Source organism: Mus pahari, chromosome 3 (genome assembly GCF_900095145.1).
Source record: "Mus pahari chromosome 3, PAHARI_EIJ_v1.1, whole genome shotgun sequence".
NCBI classification, from domain to species: Eukaryota; Metazoa; Chordata; class Mammalia; order Rodentia; family Muridae; genus Mus; species Mus pahari.
Genome location: NC_034592.1, coordinates 135,340,201 through 135,364,930, shown reverse-complemented (window position 1 = coordinate 135,364,930; position 24,730 = coordinate 135,340,201). Strand labels below are relative to the sequence as shown.

Below are 24,730 nucleotides of genomic sequence, written 5' to 3'. Positions count from 1 at the left end.
CAGTAGGCCTGGAATGTTCCTCCCTCTCCTTTGAAGAGCAGGCCTAAATGTTCAAAACAAAAACAAAAACTGCCTATTTGGCTGGGCAGTGGTGGCGCATGCCTTTAATCCCAGCACTTGGGAGGCAGAGGCAGGCGGATTTCTGAGTTTGAGGCCAGCCTGCCTGGTCTACAGAGTGAGTTCCAGGACAGCCAGGGCTATACAGAGAAACCCTGTCTTGAAAAATCAAATTGGTTATATTGTGGCCAAGGCTGGATTCTTATGTATCCCAGGCTGGCCCCAACTCACTCTACAGCTGAGAGTGGCCTTGAACTGCTGAGCCTTCTGCTTCTACCTTCCAAGTGCTAGGATCACAGGCTTGTGCTTTCACGGTCTGTCTGGGGTGATGGGGATGCAGACCAAGGCTTTGTGCATGCTGGGAAGGCAACCCATTAGCTCAGTCCTGATTTTTTTTTTTTTAAACACAGGATCTTACTCTAAAGCCCTGAGTGGCTCCAAAGTCATAATCCTCCTGTTCTAGGCCCTAACATGCTGAGACTACAGGCTTGTGCCATGTGTCAAGTCTTTTTATTTACATACCCAGTAAAGTATTTACTTTATCATACCCAGTCTTTTTTATTTACAAAAAAATATGTGTATATGTTTTGTAGACCATATATTAACCTGGCTCAAAAGTGAAAATGTAACACACACATGTGTATGTGTGTGTATGTGTGTATATAATCTCCTTTCCACTCACCTTTCCTCCGTAAGACAGTTTCTATGTCTAGTTTTTCTTCCCTTCCTTCCTTCCTTCCTTCCTTCCTTCCTTCCTTCCTTCCTTCCTTCCTTCCTTCCTTCTTTCCTTCCTTCTCCTCCCCCCACCAGGGCTGGGATCAAATCTGTGGCCTTGCTTATAAGGCAAGGGCTCTACCACTGAGCCACACTCTCAGCCCTGATTCAGTTTTTTGTCTATCATTCAGAGATGTCTATGAATAAATACAGAAAACATAGACATAGTTTGGCCCGAATGGGAATATCCCTTTCGCTGTTGTATTTTTTTTTCTTAGCGACTGTTTTCCATCAGTGTCTAGAACAGGTTCCCGCATCCCACCTAACAGCCGCATAGTACCCCACTGTACAAATGCACCTCATGTCTTGTTTCCTAGGTTTTGCTCTCTCTCCATCATGGGCATGCCATATGCAGTCTTTAAGCTTATTCCTTCCCATGTTGTGTGCATGCACACCAAAGGGGCTTGCTGGATCAGAAGGGATGTGTGTCTGGCTCTTGGTAGCTATTCATCAGCTCCTTCAGAGGGTTGTACTACCTTACACTCCTGCTGGTCACACCACCCTTCTCCCGCAGCTTTGCCAGGACAGTGTGGTATCTGAGCTTTGGCGTCTGCCAGTTGGATGGTGAAGAAGGAACTGTGTTTGAGTGAATGTGGAAGCTGAGCCCTGGGAAGATGTGGGAGAAGGGTGCAGGGGTTCTGCAAAGCTCAACCTGTGTGCTCCTATGACCATGGGTAAACCCCACCGCTGGGTACCCATGAAGACCACCATCCATCAGGGACATCTGAGGGGTGCTACCCTGAGCAGATCCACTTCCTGAGAGCCTGGGAACCCTCAGAGAGAAAGGGCTGGGCTGGTCCTGTCCAGGGGACTTGGCAAGTATCCTTCTGGTGGTGAAGTTTGCAGAGGGAGGGAGGGGGGACTGGCTAGAGGAGGGGACTGAGGACCAAGAGGAGTGCCACCGGGAGGAGTACCAATGGGAGGATACATTGGTCATCGATGCTATTCAGTGTGAATCGGGTGTTGGAGAACCTGGCAAAGCCATCACGGTACAGCCATGCCCGCAGAGGGATGTACTGTTGGGGATGAGGGAGAGAAAAGGAAACCGAAGCTCAGAGTGTTTCCATGGCACCGATTATCTCACCTGTCTTACCCAAGAGGCCCTGCCTGCTCTCAATAGTGGCCTCATTCCCTGTATTGCCACCCTGTGACCCCACCCCTTCCTTCCCTAATGAAGGGTCCACTACTACACATGACACACCCAGCAGGACCTCAAGGTCCTGAAGGACGGGCTGAGCCTGAGACAGTGTGGAGTGGTGTGTACAGCAGAAGGTCTGAACACATGGTGAGTGAATGAGTGAGTGAGTGAGTGAGTGAATGAATGAATGAATGAATGATAGATAAATGGGTGAGGGGATGCAGCAGCATCTAGAGTTCAGCTGAATTTGAATCCCAGTTTAGCTATTTACCTGCTGTGTGACCTCTCTGATGTGTTTTTGCTTTTACTTTTTTGAGACAGGGTCACCCTACGTAATGGGCACGGAACTCACTATGGAGACCAGGTTGGCCAGATCCTCCTACCCCAGGCTCCCGAGCACTCTGGGTTAACCTCTATGCTTCCATTCTCATCTGTAAAACGTGGCTAATAACGGAGGACCTCACTGGGTTGTTACGATGGAGTGAGTGGGGCTGAGTGCTGGGACCTGGTGCTCAGTAGGTGCTCAGTACATGTTTGCTGTAGTTTCCTGAAGGACCGAATGAGAGATGGGAGGGATGCAGCTGCAGACATGGGAAGTTAGGATGTAACACTAGGAACATGCCCCTCAACAGCCTTGTCCCTCCATGCCCCTAGGCTCACAGGAGGCCCAGCCTGAGAGACTCACCGACATCACCAGCACGTAGACGCGCAGGTCAAATTTGCGACCTATGGGAAAGAACAGATTAGTGTAAAGAATACTAACTGGCTATCAGACAGTAGGCTAGGTTTCAGGCCGTAGATGGTCAGACAGGCAAGGGTCTGCCTGTTTGAAGTGCCAAGCACAGCTACACCGGGCACAGGGAGACAGCTACACCAGGCACAGGGAGATGGTTGGGGGGGGGACAGTGTTGGGGCAAAGCTGGAGGTTAGTGGCCCAGGAAGGCCCTATGAGAGGTGGAGACTGATTAACAGATACATAGACAGGTATAGGCCCAGCCCAGGCCAGGTGAGGCCTTCTGGTTGGACCTTGACCCAGATGGGCAAAGGCCGTGAGCCCAGGGGAGGGGAAAGAAAGGAAACCGAGGCAGGTGGCAGGGTCCAGGCCATGTGTAGATGAGAGCAGTGATGTAGACAGGGCCAAGTCTCCAAGCAGTCTTTGGGATTTGTTCTACAAACTGTAAGAAGCCACTGGCAGGAGTCGATGCTCCTCACCGCTAGGTTGGTGTGGAGTCTAAGGGGCTGGGGCAGCGATGCACCAGTGAGACCATTACAGCCATCCAGGTGGGGAGACCACAGCAGCTTAGAAATGGGACAGATGGACAGAGGAAAGAGAGGTGGCCAGACAGACAGCTTTAAGCTGATTTGAGCTTGGTGATGATCAACAGAAGTGGGGGTGGAGAGACAGCTCCGTGGTTAAGAGTGTACTGTTCTCCCACAAGGCCACACCCATCAGGTGGCTTACACCTAACTCCAGCTCCAAGAGAGCAGATCCCTCCTGCCCCTGCAGGCACCTGCACACACTCACGCACAGACACAGGCACCTACACATAATTAGAATAATAAACACAATTAAAAAAAAGAATATATACAGAGAAACCCTGTCTCGATTAAAAAAAAAAAAAAAAAGAATAAAAGGCAGTGGCCAGAAAGCACCAGATACACACAGACACTTCCCAGACCCTGGCTTAGCAACCTGGGAGAGGAGATGGCTCAGGTGGAGAAGATGTAGGGTAGGCCAGACTCAGGAGCAGTTTCAAATCTGAGGCACACTGGTAGGGAGTTGCTAGGAGAGTCCCAAGAGACTTGGTTGGGGACACAGAATTGATGAGGGAGGGGAAAAAGAGAAGAGACCCAGAGGCTGCCGCTACAAAGGTCATTGCCAGGGGACAAGGAGGGCATTATGAGAGAGGCAAGTGTCATTAGCTTGGCTGCAGTAAGACTCCTTACGTGGCTTGCTTCTGCCCGCTCATACGGAACACAAGCTCTAAGAATGCAGCCCAGGACAGTGGCTGCCACCAAGAAGCTCTCTGGAGGCACGCATACATGCATGCATAAACTGGCTTTCCAAGGAGAATGTTCTGGAACCCAGTGGGAGTGGGAAAAGCAGACTAAGCTGGGGTGACTGCAGAGTAACAGCTATAGGCAGGAGTGTTCTGTTTCATTTCAGGCCCGATGACAGGCCCAGCCCTTGCTGACTGCCCTGTTGCCTCAGTGCTCAGAGGGCAGGGGACGACTCAGCCATCTCACCTCCTATTAAGTAGGGATTTTCCACGTAACGCTGAGCCACGTAGTTCTCCACCGGGAGGTCATCTTTCTGGTCATCAGAACTCCTTGTGTCCTGGTTGTGAGAACACCAAATAGTAACGCACACCAAGAGTGCCCTGTGTCCTGGATGCCAGGTCAGGCACTCTCCCTGGGACATCTGATTGGATCCTTACGTCGAGTCTCTAAGGTAAGAACTAATGCAATTTCCATTTTACACACGCGCACCTGAAGCACAGAGAGGTGGAATGACTTGTCTGAAGTCACACAGCTGGCCAGAGGTTCAGCAGGGGTGTGGAGCCATACATAGTTCGATCCCAGAGCCTACATTACACTTTAGACCAGTGCTGCTCAAAAGGCCACATGTGGGCACTGACATTTATATCCATATTGACACTGCATACTGTGAAACGAACAAAGCCTGAAACCAGTGGCTGCATGAGATAAGCCAGCCGCAAAAGGACCCACCACTCCGAGTCACCAGTGTAGTCAATGCCTACCAGCAGAAAGCAGGATTGTAGAGGTCAGTATGGAATGTGGAGAGTTTTGATTTAAGGTGGTGCAAACACTCTGGCCATGGGGTTTCCTAACAGGTGCGCAATATGAATGCCCCTAGTACTTCAGAACCGAACACTGAAAAATGGTCAAGGTAGGGCTCAGTCAGTGTACAGCTGGACACACACGCACGGGGACCCCAGTGCAGATTCCCAGCAGCCATGTAGTCCCAGCACCGGGGAGGCAAAGATAAGAGGAGCCGTAGGGCTCACTGGCCACCCAGCCTAGCTAAAGAGATGAGCTTCAGGTTCCCTGAGAGGCCCTGCCTCTAAAGTAATTGAGGAAGACTCTCAGTCTATGCCCCGCCATGTGCATGCAAATGATTAAAATGCTAAATTCTGTGTTCTATACAGTTTAATCAATCCATTGACAGAGGAGATGGAGATAAAGGGGAGGGGGGTATTGCACAGGTGGGCTGGCAGTCGGCTGAACCATGCCCTCTTGTGCCTTCAGTTTTCAGAGGAAATGAAATTTCAAAAGTTTAGCTCTCTGGTGAGTTTAGTGGCAGTTCACTTGCCCTCCAATATGCAAGACTCTGGGTTCTGTTGCTGTCACAGAGCAAGGTAGAGAGAGAAGAGAGGGAAGGAGGGAGGGAGGGAGGTCCAGCGCTTAGCCTGGAAGAGCTCCTGCCATGGCTGTAGAAGTTTGCACAGGGCTGCCTAGAGCACACCAGAGCTCAGTTGTCTCTTTCCCCTCCTACCCAGCAGCTCAGGGGACAGCAACACTCACAGGCACAGCCCTCCCTGTTATCCCTGGACCCCATCTCAGTGACCTCATGAAAAGCCAAGACCAAAGCCCAGAGTCACAGACACTCTGGACTCACAGCCTCACAGTGGTCAGTGCTTGGATTAGAGGCTTCCAGGCGTCAGGGCAGAGCCCATTCCTGCCCAGCCATGGCGCCCACCTGGGTGGCCAGGCCTCTCCTTCCTGGGCCCTCCTCACCCCTTCTACTCACATGGCTGCCTGAGGGATTCGCGTTGGCACGAGCAGGCTGTGTCTCCACACCGGCGAGTTTCTTCCCCCCATTGCCCTGCCAGGTAGGTGCAAGAGATACACTGGGATGTGCATGAGGGAAGAGGTATTTAGTAAGCACTCACTTGTCTCCCCTGGGAGTTGAGTCCTCCTGCTCCCTACACCCAGTCACCCCAGACACCCTCCCTCGGGGGTTCACAAAGCCCTGATCCTATCTCTAAGAGCACAGCTGTTAATGGGGTCCTGTTCATCAGCGCATCGGATCTTCAGCAGGCACTAAGGACAGGCAGCCCTATGAGTTCTGGGGGAAGGAAGGTATGGCCTCCTCCTGGAGGGTGAGGCTTGTGAGGAAAAAAGGTGGCCTCACCTTCCTCCAGTCCATGATGTCTTTCAGTCTCCGGAAGAGAAAAATGCCCTTCCCCTGAGATCGGGCGACCTGGTGGCAGGGTGGGGGGAGGGGAAAGGCAGAGATCAGCTCAGGGTCCATGTCCCTGTGGGCCCCCATCTCTGCCCAGAAGAATGGCTGTTCAACCTCCATGGGGCTGGAGGCGGAAAGCGAGTTGGGCTTTGCTAGGAAGACGTACATTTGCATGAATAATGCAGAAGGACAGACAATTAAAAAAACCATCTCGGCCAGTCCTGGAACATATCATCCGATACTTTTTTTGGAAATCAATTTGCCTTCCTAATTAGTTTTTGCTTCGGCTAATACTGGAATCAGTCTGCCTTTACTGAGCCCTGCCATGGGTAATCCATGCCCCTCCCCCAGAAGCAAGGGGGCTGGGGGAAATCTTTGATATCCTGTGGAGTGTCTGCCGACTAAGATGTTCATCTGCCTGGCCTTGTACAGAAGCATTGTCAGCAGGCTCATGACCCTCTCCACAGCCCACAGTCCACTGGTACTGCCGTTAAGCAATCATCAAAAGGTATATTGGCACATGTGTGAATGCATGTGGTGTGTGTGTGTTGCTGAGGATCAAACCCAGGCTCTCACTTTTGCTAAGCACGCACTGGATGGCAGAGCTACAGACCAGATACAGGGTTTTTGGTGTATCTGTCACTTAGAAGTCTAACGTTCCCCAGCGAAGCCAGTATAGAACTAAGATCTGTCTGGCCTGGCTTCTGTGGCCTCTGAGACCAACTCTGGCTTCCTGTGCCAGTTCAGGCCTTTAGTTATCTGGGCTACTGAGCAGGGCCCCCTGAGGCATCTTTTCTCTGGCACTCACCTAGTGGGTACAGAGCTTCCTTCCCCCTGTTCCTTTGAGCAGGCCTGGCAGCAGGTGGCTTGCTCACTTCTGGGCAGTGGAGGAAGCAGAGCAAAGCGAATCCTTCTTGTCTTTCCTTTTATTTAGTCTGCAACCCCAGCCCGTGGGAAGCTACCATCTCCATCCATGGTGGGTCTCTCTAGTCAACCAAACCTCTCTGGAAACACCCTCTGAGACACCCCAGGGATGCACTTCATTAATTTTGTAGGTGTTTATTAATCCAATCAAGCTAACAATGTGTTATCACAAGTTTCGGTGTTGCCAACTTGATACATAAACACATCACTTTAAATCACAACATTTTGCCCAGCCCCACAGAGTCATGGCAGTCCCAAGGTGGAATGCACACATTCTTACTTCAACCCCTGACCTAACACCTAAAATTTCTATTCAAAAATCATAAATCCAATCCAGGCATGGTAGCTAACATTTATAAACTCCGGACCACAGGAGGCAGAAGCAGGTGAATCTCTGTGAGTTTAAGGCTACCCTGATAAACATAGTGAGTTCCAGGACACACAGAGCTACATAGAGACAGACCCTTCCTGTCTCAACAAAACGAAACAGAAAAGGTCCTAAATTCAGAGCCACTCACAGTGGCACATGCCTCTAATCTCAGTACTCAGTAGGCAGAGACAGGCTGACCTCTGTGAGCTTAAGTCCAGCCTGGTCTATATAGTGAGACCCTGTCTAAAATAAACAAAAATACAAACCAAAAAGTCCTTAGTCAAAGGCCTCTTCTGAGACTCAAGGCAATGTACTAACTATGAGCCTTTGTACACTAAAAACACAAGTTACATACCTCTAACACACAATGGCATAGAAAAATATTACCATTTCCAAAGGGAGGAATAGGGTACAGCAAGGAAGGTCCACAGTGAGACTGAAACAGGGACGATTCCAGTCCTGTCACTCCAGGGCAGCACGTGGGGCTGATAGGATCCTGCAGGCCCCCACAGCCTTGCATAGCCCCATCCCTCCAGCTCTGCCCCCTGCAGCACAGCCTTCCCCTTGGAACAGTTCCACTCCGCACTTGTGGCTCTCCCTGGCAGACATGCTACGGCCACAGCATCTCCAATGCACTGGGGTCTCCATTACAACTTGGGCTCCCCCTTCACACCTTCACCCATGGCTTCTTGGGGACTTCCGCAGGTAATCCTCCCCTGCCACACACTTACTGATTTATATGACCTTCTGAAACCCCAATAACTGCTTCTCACCCTTGAACTTTTCATGCTGCTGCTAAGCCCTGCCGCCAGCTTGAGGTAGAGCCTGGTGCTGGGATTGAACCCATGGTCTTGGGCATACTACCCACGGGGCCACATTGGAAGCCATTATAACTTTGGTTTTATACAAGTGTGGTCACTCTCAGTCCTTATTCCCGAGGAGGTCAACTCTCAGGATTCAGTGACAGTTTCAGCATCTCCATTCAGACACAAGAGAGTAACAGAATGTCCCTAGTGGGGAGCAGCTACAGTTGTCCAAGACACCACAACCTGGGGTCTGGAGCAGCTCCCTGGACACAGAGACTGATGGAAAGACATAGTCCTGACTCACACACCCAATGCCTTGCATTCTGAGAGAGACTGAAAGAGCTGCAGTGGTCCTGGGGTTTGGACCCCACCCAGCCCCCCTCCATCCCAGCAGGGGAGCTGACAGGAAGGGCAGACGGGAGAAACATTGGATGTGCGAGATTTCTTTTACAGTAGACTGGATTTAAATTGTTTGGTTTTGTTTTAGGTTTTGTGGGACTGACGGTTGAACCTGGGACCTCAGGCAGGCTAACAAGAGCTTTACTACTGAGCTACGTCCTCAGCCCTTAGACTGGACTTTCCATGGCCAAATCCAAAGGCCTATTTATTTGTTTAGTTGATCCTTATTGTTATTTGTGTGTGCATTTACATGTGTTGGGGGCACTGTGTGGTTCCCGTACCTGTTATGTGCACATGTGTGTAGAAGGCAAAGGTCAACCTCAGATGTCATTCCTCAGGAACTGCTTGCCTTGTTTATTCATTTTGAGACAGGGTCCCTATGTTGGTCGCCCTGGCTGGCCTAAAACTATTCAGACCAGGCTGGCTTCAAACTCACAGCTATCTGCCTGGGATCAAAGACGAAGGTCACTCCTTCCAGCACTTTACTTTACTTTCTGAGACAGGAGCTTTCATTGGTACCTGGGGCTCCATGTAGGCGGGGCTGACCAGCCAGCCAGCCCTAGGGACGCTCCCATCTCTACCTCCTTGATGTTGTTGGCACAGGGCACCACATCTGGGTTTCACTTGGGTGCTAACAAACTCAAGCCCTCACTCTGTAGCCAAGGATGTCTTTGGATTCCCAACCCTCCTGCCTCTACCTCCCGAGTGTGCCACTGTGCCTAGTGGACAAAGGCCTATTCTTATCCCTAAGAGAGTAAAGCTGAGGGATGGATGGTCCTAGGGCCCTGAGGAGAGTCTACAGACTGGTACCGGGATGGGGGTGGGGTATCGCCAAAGCTCCTGTATATTTTCTGTGCCTAAGGAAGAGCATGAGGGTAGGGTGACAGGGCACAGCCTTCTGCAGGTAACTGAGGAGTGAGGCCTGGAATTGGCTTATGAAGATGTAGCCACGTAGCACAGCTGCCTGGAGGGGGTGGACTTGGGCAAGGCAGTGCAGAGGGAAACACACTGTCCACAATGTCCCCCAGGAAGGTGGCTCCCTGGCTCCTGGTTCTTTCCCAGAGTCCTGAACAGGCTGGTGAGGCAATCTGGTGGCAGCAGAGAGGAGAGGCTGAGCAGAGAGCTACAGGCAGCCAGCCCCAGCTGCATCAAGTGGCACTGTCTGCTAATTGGGAACCAGCAATTGCACATTAAGTCGCTTCCTTTCCCGGCCCACTGCCTTTGTTAGTGGTAATACCATGACAGCTGTGATTAAGAGGCGGAACCTTGGCTCTGTGGGTAGTGCTGTGTGTATGTCTCTCTCCTCTCCCCCCCCTCCCTCTCTCTCTATGTGTGTGTCTGTGTCCTACAGCTGAGGCATGCTGTCTGGGAAACAAGAAAATGAGAACAGGTGCTTGGGTTTTATATTCTCATTCTCATTCTCTCTCTCTCTTTCTCTCTCTCTCTCCATAAGGTCTCACTCTATGGCCCAAGCTGTCCTGGAATTCACTGTATAGCTTAGGCTGGCCTTAAATTTGTAACATTTCTCCTGCCTTGGCCTCTTAACTGCCTGGATTCTAATTCTTTATCTGCCACCAGTGAGTTCTGTGACCTTGAGCTAAGGCCTGCCTGCTTCATCTGTAAGATGGGACAGGTCTGTCATGTTGGATACAAAATACACAGGTTAGAGGAAAGACTTGGAGCTAGATGTTCAACAGCGGGCGATTTCTCTTATTTCCAAGAGCTCAGGCAGCATCTTCCCATCATGATGCTCCAGGAAGCTCTGGTCAGTTTCACAAACCTGTGTGGCTGGGTGCAATGCTTTTAATCCTAGCCCTCAGGAGGCAGAAGCAGATGGATTGCTCTGAGTTTGAGGCCAGCCTGGTCTACATAGTAAGTTCCAAGGCAGCTATGTAGAGAGCGACAAGACAGGAATACATAGAGACTCTGTGTAACACATAAGCAAAGCTGAGTATGCACACACCTTCCCCAGGAGCGTGTTCAAAGGCAAGTCACTGGGCAGACCAGGTGGGCCTGAGCAGTCTTGGCTAATTCATGTGAGGAGCTCCTAAGGCCAGAGCTGGAGAGATGGCTCAACAGTAAAGAGCACTGGCTTCTCTTCCAGAAGACCCAAGTTCAATTCCCAGCACCCACATGGCAGCTCACAACTGTCTGTAACTCCAGTTCCAGAGGATACAATGCCTTCTTCTGGCCTCTATGGGCAATGCACACAAGTGGTACACAGACACACATGCAGGCAAAGCACACATATACATCAAATCAAAATAAATCTACAATATTTCTTTAAAAATAAAAGGTTGAAAAGCAGCAGTTCCCAAATTCTGTGCAGCTTGGAACTCTGCAGGAGAACCTGGAAGAGGACTTCCCAGATGTCCAGCTGCAGACCCCTGAGGAGCCTGTGAGAGTGTTTCCTGAAGTGTCCCAGGGTTCTCTATGGGAACAGGAGCCTTGGGGGGCAGGGCTGCAGGGGGAGGGGAGGGTTGTGAGGAAATGCCCCCACACCAGGCTCTCTGCCCAGGAGCTTAAGCAGGACATATATGGCATAGTTCCGACACAGAACTGCTTCTTTTTCATAAAACCCCCGAGGGACACAAGGGATTCAGTTTTGATTCCGGGCCTTCCTGGGACCCCAGATCTCAGCCTTGACTCTCCCTGCAGGGGTACTCACAGGCTTCATGATCCAGGTGATTCCGGGGTTCTTGCGAAACTCCTCCACAAACAGATGGTACTCACAGGGCATCTCAAAGGTTTTGGGGAAGAAGTCACACTTGGCTGCCTCTGTCTTTCCTGCCTCGCGTTCCAGATGCTTCCGGAACCGCTTCAGGTTCTTTACCATGTAGTTTTTCCTGGTAAGCTAGGCAGCAGGGGAGGGCAGATGGTAACCCTGCGTGCCCTGCCTTGCCCACTTCTATTTAGAAAAAAAATTTCATTACATTTATTCATGTGGGGGAGGGGCTAAAATAAGAGAAAGGGGACAGGATGACTGGGGACAGGATGGCTCCCTTCCTGAGAGTTTGTCCTCAGCAGTGAGTCTCCCACACACACACAGACACACCACAGAGGGAAAAGAGTGTTGGCCCACTCTGACCCTGGTCAACCAGCAAAGCCCTATTCAAATTCACTTCCCTACTCATGAGCCAAGCCAGGGATCCTATTTCAACCAGTTCTATGTTTGTGGACATAAATGACAATCCAATCCCCACAACAGAAGGGACACGTGGATACCTTAAAGCCATTAGAAGGCCTAGGCATAGTGGCCCATACCTTTAATCCCAGAGGCACGTGAATCTTTGTGAGTTTGAGGCAGCCTGGTTTACATAGTGAATTCTAGGACAGCCAGGGCTACATAGAGAAACTCTGTCTCAAAAAACCAACCAAGCAAACAAAAGACCAATGGAAGAGAAGGGAGAATTACCAAGATGGGAATACCTGAACCCTAGAAAAACCTCAGACCCTCTTAGAGTCAGCAATCCCCAGCTCTGGGCCCCTCTTTCTAGAGAGCTCTAACTTACTGATAAGCCTTGCTCCCTTTTCCAGTATTGTGGGTATTTAATCGATAGAGCCCACTAGTATCAAAGGTCAGAGGGCAACCTCTCTCTGGGAGTCTGTCTGGGTCTTTGGGAATCAAACTCAGAGCTTCAGGCCTGGACACAAAAGCCTTTATCTGCTGTGCCATCCTGCTGGCCCTCCTACCCACCTCTTGGTACCAGTCTTCACTCTCACACTCAGGAGTGTGAGAACAGTCCAAAGGAATCCAGCAGCTGGCCAATGGCCCAGAGCCATCCTCACGTCACAGACCTGGAGGCTCACCTCGTAGTGGTTCCGGAAGTGGCTGATGCGCACGTGCTCATCCATGTAGGTGTGGTCAAAGTTCTCCCGAAGCCAACTAACGTCACACCAATAGAAATCCCATTCGCCTTCACTGCGGTGAGGGAGACAGGGTCAGACCTGAGCACTGAGGCGCTGCTGGGGTCGGTCTCACAGCACACAAGCATCTGAACGAGTGGCTAGCTTCCCTGCGGCACCAGCAGATGCTGCCACCAGAGCCCAGAGTGCCTTCTCAACACACTGGTCACCCCTGCTCCAGTCTCAACTACTTCCTAAGGTGCAGGACGCTCCCTCCGTGGGTACTCACTGCTGCCTCTGCAGGCTGCACTGTAGGGTAGAAGAGAGAAGCCAACCTCTCTGTCCTTGCCTTTCTACTCTAATTTGGATTTTCGTTGTCCCCCTAAAGCTGAGGTGTTGACAGCTTGGTCACCAGCCTGTGACAATCCTGGGAGATAGCAGAGCCTTTAAAGAAGGGGCCTGGAAGAAGGATGTTAGCTGATTGAGGGCACGAGCTGGATTGGGATATTGGTATGGCCCTCGGTGCCTCCCTGGCTTTTGGCTTCTGGCCTTGCCTCCTGGCTACCATGAGGTTCCGCCATGCTTTCAGCCTTACTACAGGCCTAAGAGGGGAGAGCCAACTAGCATGGGCCCAGGCCTCCCCAACCAAATAAGCCTTTGGGTTTTTGTTTGTTTGTTGGGTTGGTTGGTTGGTTTTTTTGCTTTTTTTCAAAACAGGGTCTCCCTATATAGCTCTGGCTGGCCTTGAACTCACAGAGACCTGCTCACCTTCACCCCAGCTAGTGCTGGGATCAAAGGTGTGTGTCACTGCTCCTGGAATTCTTTCCTGTTTTTAAATTAATTTATCTTAGAAGACACTTTGCCAAAACAATGGAAACCCGACTAAATACCCCCTTCCCCCGCCAGTCTCCCCCCCCCCGCCCCGTCCCTGCTCTTTCTCTTTTCTTCCCTGTTACGGCCAAGAACTGAGCTTTAAGCACCTTGAGAGGTGGTGATGAGGAGGTAGCTACCTGGAGTGATGAATGAACCAGGCCTGACTTTGACCAAGTCAGGAAGACCGCCACGCCCACTGTATTTCCCAGCTGTCCCTTTCACCCCAGGGCCTCCAGGCTACAAGAACAGGGAGAGGCTATGAGAACCTTCTCTGGCAGATGGCACACATGAGTTCTTAATGTCTGAGCAAAAGTGATATGGTAGCTGGCTGCTCACACGCACTGACCGTCCCGGGTGATGCGCCGGCATCACACCGACAAGCCACTCCACTGTGGCGACTGCAAATCCTGACCTGCCTGCTGGAGCTGCTGGCTAAGTGTCCAGGCGGCTAAGCTCTGAGATTCCTATAGAGCAAGGGGAACAGTGGCCAGCGAGGTCCACTGGGTGTTAGAAGTTTCCCAAAACTAAGGATGTAGATGGTTTCTCGGCTCCTCTCAGCGGCTGGATGGGCGTTTCTCCTGGATGCTGACCATGTACAGGAGCTTGGCCTGTGGGGGTGCAGTGTGGGAGCTTGAGGAATCCCTCCATCCCTTGCAGAAGACATTGTGTGGGAATGTCTCTGAGCATGAGGGCCCTGTACTTCCACCAAGCTCCAAATGATTTTTTTCAAAGGTTAATAGCCACATCCCTGGACAATCCCAAATAAATCTCACTGGCTAGGATATAATGGCCTGTGGGAGGCAGTGGCGCTGTCACCATCTCCATAGGTCAAGAAAGCAGAAAGGGATCTTAGGGGAGGAGGGCCAGCAAGATGGAGACTGGAGACAAGGAATGAGGAAATGACAAAGCGGCCGGTGTGCATTCGAGGCAGCGGTACACGCAGGGCAGTGATACCTGACAAAGTGCCCAGTGTGTATGTGGGGCTGCGGTATGCGTGGAAACTATTTTGGATGCTAGTTTTAAAAAATTAAAGAAAAAAATTCCACTTTCAAATTGTGTTCTGAGTTTCTTTTTAAACAGGTCAAGGGGTTTTATGGATGTTTCTGTAAAGATTTACACATGACCTACCTGCACAGGAAAATATGCTGTCATTAATCATCAAAATAAGAAAGCCGGGCGTGGTGNTGCATGCCTTTAATGCCAGCACTCGGGAGGCAGAGGCAGGCGGATTTCTGAGTTCGAGGCCAGCCTGGTCTACAGAGTGAGTTCCAGGACAGCCAGGGCTATACAGAGAAACCCTGTCTCTTAAAAAATAAATAAAGAAAGAAAGAAAGAAAGAAAAGAAAAGAAAAGAAAAGAAAAGAAAAGAAAAGAAAAGAAAGAAAAAAGAAAAATCACAATGACATCCACAGTGGTTTGTCTATGCTTGGCCCAGGGAGTGGCACTATTAGGAGGTGTGACCTTTTGTGAGGAAGTGTGTCCCTGTGGGTCTGGGCTTTGAGATCCTCCTCCTAGCTATGGGGAAGCCAGTCTTCTCCTGGCTACAATCAGACAAAGATGCAGAACTCTCAGCTCCTCCTGCGCCATGCCTGCCTGGACACTACCATGAGCCCCCACCTTGATGATAATGAACTGAACCTCTGAACCTGTAAGTCAGCCCCAATTAAATGTTGTCCTTTATAAGAGCTGCCTTGGTCATGGTGTCTGTTCACAGCAGTAAAGCCCTAAAACAACACCGCAGTTGACATGTACCTGGAAGTCAATTCCTTTTTAATGGATAATAATGAGCATTGACAGGGATGTGGAAATCCTGGGATTGCATATGCTGCTGCTGGAAACAAAATGGAGAAGCTACTTCAGAGGATTCTAACAAGAATTTAAATGCAAAGTTCCCACAAGGCCCAACAATTTTACTTGTAGGTGTTTTCCTAGGAGAAATAAAAGCATATCTACTCAAAACTTGTACGTGAATGTTCACAGCCTTTATAACAATCCTAGCGTGTAAACAGTCCAGATGCCCATCTGCTAATGAATAGATAAGGAGAATGTGGTACATCGTGAAATGGAATATTACTCAGCAAGAAATGTGGGAGGGGCAACAATGGCCTTGTGTGCTGTCTAGAATGCATGAGGCTGCATTCTACCTCCAGCAGTGGAATGGGAGACAAGGCACTGATACAGATGAATTCATGCTCAACATGGCTGCACCTTTGGAACAAGTAGAAGGCCAGACAAACTTGGCAAGGTGGCTCTTACTTATAAATGCTGGCATTCAGGAGGACTGCTACAAGTTTGAGGCTAGCCTGGGCTACATAGTGATTATTGGGCTAGCCTGCCACAACAAGGTTTATACGGGGCTACTAGCAAGACTCTGACTCAGGAAGGAAGAGAGGGAGGGACAAAGAGAGGAAAGGAGGCAGGGAGGAAGGGAGGGACTGAGGGAGGAGAGAGCGAGGGAAAATGGGAAGGAGTAAAGGGGGGGGGGGAGGGAAGCAGGGGAGAAGACAAAGGGAAGGCACATTGTCCAGACCATTTCTATGAGGTTGAGTAGAACAGACTAAAGGCCAGGGTAGGGGCTGGGAAAAAGGACAGTGGGCAGGACTACAAGAAGTTATCCTTGTCTACACAGTGGGGCTGAAGACAACCTGGGCTATGAGGGAAAAAAAAGATACGGAATTGGTTCTCATTGTTGTTGTTGTTGTTGTTATGCTGAGACAGGTTGACCTTAAACTCACAGAGCCCAGATAGAGCTGTATTGAAAAAGGGTTTATCTTCTGGTAGATGAAATTACTTTTCAATGAGAAAGGGATCAATAAAGGAGGATATGGCAAAGGTGGCCAGTTGACCTTTCTCTGTGAACTGTCACTGCTGTGGCTGCCCTGGGCTCTCGGAAGGTCAGCTGTTCTAGAACTGTCTCCTGAGGGTGTGTTCACTAGAAGAGAGCAGTGGCTTTCAGAAACACAAGGATATGAATGGGCAGTAACCAGCCCTTCACTCCCAGCATGGCCCAGGGTCTGTGAATTGACTGAGTGACTGAGGATGTGTGAAGGCCATCTCCGGGATGCCAGTGAGAGTCAGTGGGAGTGAGATGACAAAACACCTGGCCAGATGTTGCCAACACTCCAGTAAGCTGGACTGGCAACAAGAAGAGAGGTACTGTGAACTGTGTTTCAGAGCAAAGCAGTCATGAGGTTGGGGAGCTGAAGGACCCTGTGAGTGACCCTCAGCCGAGGTCTAGAGGGTGAAGAGAGGGGGTGGCAGGGTCAGGCAGGGTCAGTGGGAGAGGACTGGAGCAGGGTGGGGCCCTGGGGTTGGAAAGGGTGTGTTCAAGGATGTGAAAGAAGCCATAGAGGAAGCTGAGATGGCAGAGCTGAAGATGAAGAGCTAAGACCCGAGAGAGCAAAGGCTCGCAGAGCAGCGTGGACCGGGATCTATCCCGGATCTATCCCAGGTCTGCAAGTTCACTCATATTCATTCCATGAGGCCACTCTTTAATTATGGAGGAAGATAAGCCAGGTTAGAGGTCCTTCTACCTTCCCATTTTCATCCTTAAAGAGCCCTGATGACTGCCCTGCTCCCTAGGCAACTCCAGTGGTCACACCGGCTTTCTCGGCGGGAAGCAGGAAAGGGGACATGTTTGGCTGCATCTGTTCTAAACTCTGCCCTGAAAGGTCTCAACCAAGACCTAATTCTGTTTGAAAATACAAGTCCTCAAGGACGAGGCTTTGGGTTCACGGGGAATAAAGAAGTGAAGAGGCCCTGGCCTGCGAACTTGACCTGATTTGACAACTCTTAAGACAGCCAGTCAAGGATCAAGCATTGAGTGTGACTCCCATAGTGTCAGCCTCAGATCCCCTGCTACCAGACTGAATAACAGAGACTGGGGGAGGCAGGGAAGGACCCAAGGACACACGGCAAAGGGAAATGGTATTTTTTTTCTCTGCGCCACCCTCCAGCCCCTCGAACCCCTTCTCTAGCTTGTTCTCTGACTCATCTTCCATTGCACCAGGGCCCAGGGCCCCCAGGGAAGCATCCCAGGATGATCGTGAGATGACCAAGGCAAGCCAGGGCAGCTGCCACCATCAGCTTCCCTAGCACTGAATAATAATGGCGGACCACCTGGATGCAGCCCCGTTCCAATGGGCTGATTCAGTTACAGCCCATCTTCCTGCTGGACTGAAGCTCTGGGGTTCAGCGCGCTTGCTTGCTTCCTCCCCTGCTCAGGGAAAGGCTGCTGGGAGTGGGTGGGGACGGCCAGTGCAGCGGGCACTGGTCAAACACCTGCTCCATGGTGTCCACGCAGAGCACTCTCAGGATGGCATGTCCACTACTCCCGGCCCTGGTTTCCATGACTGAGATGGAGATCATAAGGACACCTGCCTGGAAAATTTGAGGTGGGAGATTTGTGGTGTGGCTAAGAGACGGTTGGTGTTAAGTGCTTCGGGGTGCCTAGGTGGCTTAGTGACCAGGACACATGCTTGTCAGATGCCTTGACATGGCTGGCTATTGGGTCCCTATCCCACAAGTCCATGCTCTCACCATGTAACCGTGACTGCTGCTATGAGACCAGGCTGACCTTGAACTCACTGAGATCTGACACCCAAGCACTTCAATTAAAGGTGTGCACCACCACACCCAGCTAGAATTTCCTGAATTCACCTGAGAACGTGTGGTGCACACATTCTCCAAGATTTCCTTGTAGTTCGGTACGTGGTGAATGGCTAAGTCCCACCAAAGTCACGGTGAAGGGCAGACTCACTTATTTCACCTCACCTTGCCACCGCTATTTGAAGGTAACGCTGAAGTTCCACCGCAGGTCAAAACGATGAAGCTTCACTCATGAGAAAGCAGGATAGAGACACAGAAGGGGATGGACTCCACATTGTGAGGGGGTTGGGGTAGAGGGCTCTGCCATTTCTGGATTTTCAGATCCAGAAATTTCCACCTGTCAAAGCCCCCTGTGGGTTCCTGTGACATATATCCAAGCTTCAGCCCTCGGTAACTGTACCTAGTGTCATGTGCCAATGTATTATCCTCTCTGTCACTGTCCCCAGAGCCTAGCACAAAAGAAATTCGGGCCAAGCCAGTCGAGTCACTCATCAGGCCACAGACTAATTAGTGGCAGGGGAAGATCAGCCCTCGGCCTGGCTGGTCCCTGGTGGACTCCTGCCAGCAGGAAGCAGCCCTCGGTTCTGCTGAGAACGAGGAGACAATGAGGGGGCAGAAATCACCCCGAACCCGGATGGCATTCTACAGGCGCACTTGCATGCTGCATTAGTTTTCTCCTTCCTGTACCCAAAATATCAGACAAGCAACTGAAGGAAGGGAGGGAGGAAGGGAGGGAGGGAGGGAGGGAGGAAGGAAGGAAGGAAGGGAGGGAGGAAGGGAGAGAGGGAGGGAGGGTATATTCTGACTTACAGTTGGAGGGGATACAGCCCATCAGAGTGGCAGGAGCATGTGGTAGTTGGTCAATTGCCTCCACAGTCAGGAAGCCGGAGGAGCTGGATACTGGCTCCCAGCTCTTTCTTCCCTTTAAATTCAACCTGGGACACTCCTCATCCTAGCCCACAGCCTGGCACCGCCTACTCTGAAGATGGGTCTTCCTACCTTGAGTAACCTAATCTATAGACTCCCTCACAAACATACTGGTGACTTGTCCCTGCAGAATCTATAGTATAGTTGACAGTTGATAAAACCACCACACATGCTGTAGGGTCTCAAGCAATTGGCTAGCACCTGGAAAGGCGTCACGTCAGGCTAGACACTTGTAGGGCATAAATGCAATAGTGACAATGTCAGCAATGCATGCAACACACAGTGGTGTGAAACCCCACCCCACCCCCACCCCCCAAAAAAAACCTCTCATTTGCTTTAGGGCAAATTCCAGCAGCTAGCAAGGGGAACTAGTTTGAGGGGAAACCAAAATGAGACCAAGACCTGAGAGACAAAGAGAAGAAGGGAGGAAGGAAGGGAGAGGAGGGGATGAGAGGAGGGAGGAGAGGGGGCGGGGAGGGGCAGGAGAGGGGCACTTACTCTTTGACTTCCACCCAGCCAGGCCTGTGGCGCAGAACATCCATGAGTGTGTTCATGAGTGTGGTCTTGAAGCGGATTAACGTTCTCTGCTCTCTGCAAGATAGGGCAGCAGAAGCTATGCTCAGTGATTTTCCTAGGATGTCTTCAAGGACCAGAACAAAACAGAGAAAGAAAAACCAGGTTCCATGTACAGATGCCACAGCCAGAAGTGCTGATTCTCAGAGCTTGGTACCATTGCCTGCCAATACTTAGAGTAGCCAAACTGAGACTCTTAGCATCTGTGCTGCAATGAATCATAGCAAACTAAGCAGATACTGCATGCCTGTAATCCAGGAGGATGAGGCAGGGGGAATGCCATGACTCAAGGCCACGTGGGTATCAGCCTAGATCACAAAGTGACTTTGTCTCAAAGCAACAACAACAATAATAAATATGACTGGAGAGATGGCTCAGTGATTAAGAGCACTGGCTGCTCTTCTGAAGGACCAAGGTTTGACTCCCAGCACCCACATGGCAGCTTACAATCATCTTTAACTCCTGTTCCAAGGGATTCTAGTGCCCTCTTCTAGCCTCTGTGGGTGCCAGGCATGCAAAGGGTGCACAGACTTGCATGTAGACAAAACACCCATGCACATACAATAAATAATAAAAACAGTAAGCCAGGCATGGTGGTTCACACTTGGGATCCTAGTACATGGGAGGCAAAAGGGTCAGTTGAAGGTCATCTTTGGCTGCATAGTTTGAGACCAGTCTAAAATAAGATGATCAGCTGGGCGGTGGTGGCGCACGCCTTTAATCCCAGCACTCGGGAGGCAGAGGCAGGTGGATTTCTGAGTTCCAGGACAGCCAGGGCTACACAGAGAAACCCTGCCTCGAAAAACCAAAATAAATAAATAAATAAATAAATAAAATAAAATAAGATGATCAAGCTAACATTCCTCCAGTCCCTACTATGTGCTAGCCAAGGCCTGGCTGCCTCACGTGTGCTGTGACTCAGTTCTTATGTCGCTTGGTAAGTGTTTACAGATCCCCTTCCCTGGCATTCGGCTTGGGAAATGGAACAGATGCACTTTTCCCTATTCCTCCTACTAATGCAGCTGAAAACCCAAAACAGTATGTATAAAACAAATGTGAGAAGACTGAGTGATACACAGGGAAGCTAGCTAGAGACCCAGACCCAAGAGAGAGCAACTGTGACATCCCTGGCACTCTTCCTGCCTCTTTCCATCCCAGACGTGGAAATAAAAAAGCCAGCCAATGGACATCCCAAGATGCTAATGGGCATGGACCCTACACAACTTTCAAACGCAGCCTGCTTTCTCCAGCCTAGGGAAGCCCAAGACAGAACAGTCCTCCACAGCAGAATATATAGTAATGGCTCCGCTCTGATGAAACCTCAGATGAACACCTGCTGCGTACTTCCACGGGTGCTGGCAAAGGTGGCGTGCCCTCACTGCTCATGAGGTCGCATCAATGTCCCCCAGCACTGGGTCTGTCACTGGATGGTGCAGGCGAGGAGGAATACAAGGCTGAGGTCTCCATCTCCCTCAGACAGTAAGGTGTTCCCTCTCATAGGAAGCCAAGGATCGGGGGATCCTCAACTTCCTTATACGTAGGCATGGTGATGTATGCTACTATATTCCATATCCCAATCTTGGCTGATGTTTAAGGCGGGCAATTGTCAACCAGTGCCACTGAAAACAATTGATGGAATCAATAAAACAGAAGTTCTTGAAAGACCAATCAAATTGACAAATCTATCAGCAATACCGACAGAGAAGACACTGTTGCCACAGGTGGGATAAAATGGGGTGCTACTATAGATCCTGCAGACACCAAGGCCACAGTAAGAGCATGCTAGCACCTCGGCAAACTCAAACATGACAGCTGAGAGGACACAGTTCTTGAAAAGCCCAGACTTTCAAGATATGGAAATAAAAAAGCCAGCCAATGGACATCCCAAGACGCTAATGGGCAAGGAACCACAGCTCTCTTGGTGTGATGCACAGGTGGGTAGCTGTATTCCTAGAGAAATCAAGTCTATTATGTGAAAACACCCCCAAAAGATGTACCTGGACTCACAAGGTTCCACTGGAGATTTAATTCCCTGAGACGTCTGAGGATGCCGCCTCTGTTTTACAACACACTCTCTCCCAGAAAAAAAGGAAGACGGGAGAGAGCTTCCAGACTCATCTATAATCTAGTGTAATCTGATAGTGAAATTCAGTTAAGGTAAAGACAAAGCTACAGGCTAGGGGCTGGGGTGTGGCCAGCAGCAGAGCACTTGCTTAGCATGTGTGAGACCCTGGGTCTATCTCCATCACCACACATACAGGTACACACACATGTTCATAAATATACACTAGAAAGAAAATTCAACAATACAAAAAGTAATTATACCTCATAACCAAGTGGCATATTTCCAGTAGGCAAAGCTGGCTCAGTGTTAGAAATCTAATTGATGTAATTTATCACAGTAACAGACTCAAGAGAAAAAAAAATCACATGATCATATCAACTAAAGCTGAAAAGGCATTTCAGCTATTCAACTTCTACATAACCAAATTAATATCAACACTAGACTTTAGGGGTTAAACTTCCAGCTTTGGGGAGTGGGGGCAGATGGACAGATAGACAAACCATAACAGATGCATATTTTGATCCCCTAGGGTCACAGGTCATGAGTGTTCCTGGGCATTTCCAGCTCTCTTTCAGGAAACATGGTCTTCCCTTTTTTACCTATATATCTTTATGAGATGGATTCTCTTCTAATCCTTTAGCAGAACAACAGATTGAACTAAAAAACAGATTTTAGACAGGCATGGCAGTCCATGCCTTTGATTCTAGCACTTGAGAGACAGAGGCTGAGGGATCTCTGAGTTTGAAGCTAGCCTGGTCTATATAGTGAGTTCCAGGCCAGCCAAGGCTACATAGAGATACCCTGTCTTTAAAACGAAACAAAACTTTTTTCTTGAAACAGGGTCTCAAGTAAGTGAGGTTGGTCTTGAGAACCACTGTTCTAAAGTAACTTTTAAAAAATAGAATAAGAAGGTTTAGCTAAAAAGCAACAGAAACCACATAGAACATTTCAAAGGTGAACAGAAAAGACAGCTTCAAAATCCACCAGATTGGGGGAAATGTTAAGCAGAATATAACAAGTTCACATGAAGGTGGGATGGTCTGATAATTACCATATGGTGCTAATAGTGTTGTGGGGCATTCACCAGAGAAGAATTGTCAGACATGGGCTCAAACCAATAGAAATTCTTTACTACCCAACTGCTGATAACACTGGGTGTTCAGGATCCCCATGTAGCACTGAACCTTTCTCAGGGCGAGCCTTTAAGCACAAAAACCATGTTCTGGATTGATATATTTCCGTTAACAAGAACGTTAGCCAGAAGCAGAACTATGGAAGCCAGAAAGCAAGGTTAGAACATTTAAAGATTTTCCCAGAACTGTGGACTTCGATGGATTAGGTCTTTGTTTTTATTTTTGGCAGGTGGTACTGTCTGCATGCTGAGTTTTACAGCCTGGGTGGCATTTCCAACATGGAGTCAGTTGTACTAAGGCACTTGGCTTCTCTGAGTTTCCAGTTTCTTCGTCTGAACAGTGGACACATTAGCAGGACCTACCTCAAGGGTGATGGTAAGGATTTGATGACGTAGTACAAAGGGTGGGGAGGGGTGGCCCAAGGCCTGACTTGCAAGAGCAGTTCAACAACTGTTTCATAAGGTCACTAAGGTTATGATCATAATTATTGAACTAAATAATGGAGAGATGACCAGGTATCCTGGAGCATCCCATGGTGAGTTCAAGGTTAGCCTGGGTCACAAAGGGAGACGGAAGGAAGTGGGGGAGGGAAATAAGGAGGGATGGGGGGCAGTCCTGTTTGTATGGAGTGAGTGAGGTCACGCACTTTTCTTTTCCTTTCGACGCTCCATGGCCCTTGGAATTTTGATTCTGTAGGGAGAAAAGAAAAATGATGTAACTGGTTTTGCACACTCACGTACCTTCCCTGCTCAACCTTTTCAGTGAGTGAGCTACTCAAACCACCACATTCAATCAAGTTCCAAGGAGACTGCTTTCCTCTTGGTAGGATCAATTCCTGAGGTATGCATGAATAGGGAGCAAACTGTCCCTGTTCAGGGTGACATCTTCTGGGTGGATGGGCTTTTCTGTTGTCCTTTAACACAGTACCATAGATGTAGTGGCTTGGAGAGTATGCATTTATTATCATACTGTTTCTGTGGGTGGAGAGTCTGTACACGCTTAACTGAACTGTCTGTCCGAGTCTTCCAAGGGTCTCCCCGATGGTTCTCTTCTAGAGTGAGGGGTTTCTTTCACTCTCAGTCACATTGTGGTTATAAGTCAGATGCTTCAGGTCATAGGACAGAGGTCTCTGTCAGCTGAGGTTTGCTCTCAAGTGCCCCCTCTCCTCCTCCTCCTCCTCCTCCTCCTCCTCTTCTTCCTCCATCTTCTCCTCCTCTTCCTCTTCTTCCTCCTCCTCCTCTCCCTTTCCCTCATCCCTCTCCCTCTCCTCCCCCCTCCCCCACCTCTCTCTTTGGTTTTTCAAGACAGGATTTCTCTATGTAATAGCCCTGACTTTCCTGGCCTAGCTTTGTATTGTAGATCAAGCTAGCCTCGAACTCACAGATCCGTCTGCCTCTGCCTCCCAAGAGCTGGGATTAAAGGCGTGTGCTGCCACACCAGCCTGCTCACAAGTCTCTAGAGACGTGAATGTCTATTTGTACCTTAGACACCGCCAGAGCACTTGTGAGTACTTCTAACCCTTCTGCTCCATGTCAACTCGGATGGGTTTATGTAATCTAACAAGATCACGGTGAAGAACCTTGCTGCCTTGGCACAGGCTCCACCCACACTCAGGAAGGAGGGGATATACACAGCAGGTACACCAAGGAACGGGAATATCTGTGATCATCTTTGTGTTCTAATTGCCACTCAATCCTACCTCTCAGAGGTCTAGAGGGAGGGCACCACTTTGCCCCACTAGTGAACCCCAAAACAAGAGAAATTACAGTTCAATCTCACCCCATCCCTCCAACTCACGCAAGTCTCTTCAAGCCATCCTAGTGTTTGTAAAAAACTGTTATCTCTCATTCTTCTTCCTGTTCTCTACTCTAGACTTTTCCTTGGGCATTCCCTCTGGAGCCTTTGGTTGCAAAACTCTTCCTTTCTTCACTGCCTTACCGTAGCATACCTGTCAAGCTTTAATCAACTGTGGTGTGTATGTGTGTGTGCCTACAACTACTGTGTGTGTGTGTGTGTGTGTGTGTGTGTGT

General features: G+C 49.7%; 1 protein-coding gene across 1 annotated transcript in view; it reads right to left on the bottom strand.

The window, feature by feature from the left end:
* Window positions 1-24,730, bottom strand: part of Ttll9 (tubulin tyrosine ligase like 9) — a 44,653-nt gene that overhangs the window by 10,747 nt on the left and 9,176 nt on the right. Inside the window, exons 2-10 of the mRNA XM_021194450.1 lie at window positions 23,347-23,390; window positions 19,428-19,520; window positions 12,486-12,597; window positions 11,344-11,529; window positions 6,126-6,194; window positions 5,742-5,816; window positions 4,217-4,307; window positions 2,655-2,695; window positions 1,760-1,847 (exon numbers count right to left, since the gene is read on the bottom strand). Coding sequence (XP_021050109.1) covers window positions 1,760-1,847; window positions 2,655-2,695; window positions 4,217-4,307; window positions 5,742-5,816; window positions 6,126-6,194; window positions 11,344-11,529; window positions 12,486-12,597; window positions 19,428-19,520; window positions 23,347-23,390 — 799 coding nt within the window. The remainder of the gene's footprint in view (window positions 1-1,759; window positions 1,848-2,654; window positions 2,696-4,216; window positions 4,308-5,741; window positions 5,817-6,125; window positions 6,195-11,343; window positions 11,530-12,485; window positions 12,598-19,427; window positions 19,521-23,346; window positions 23,391-24,730) is intronic.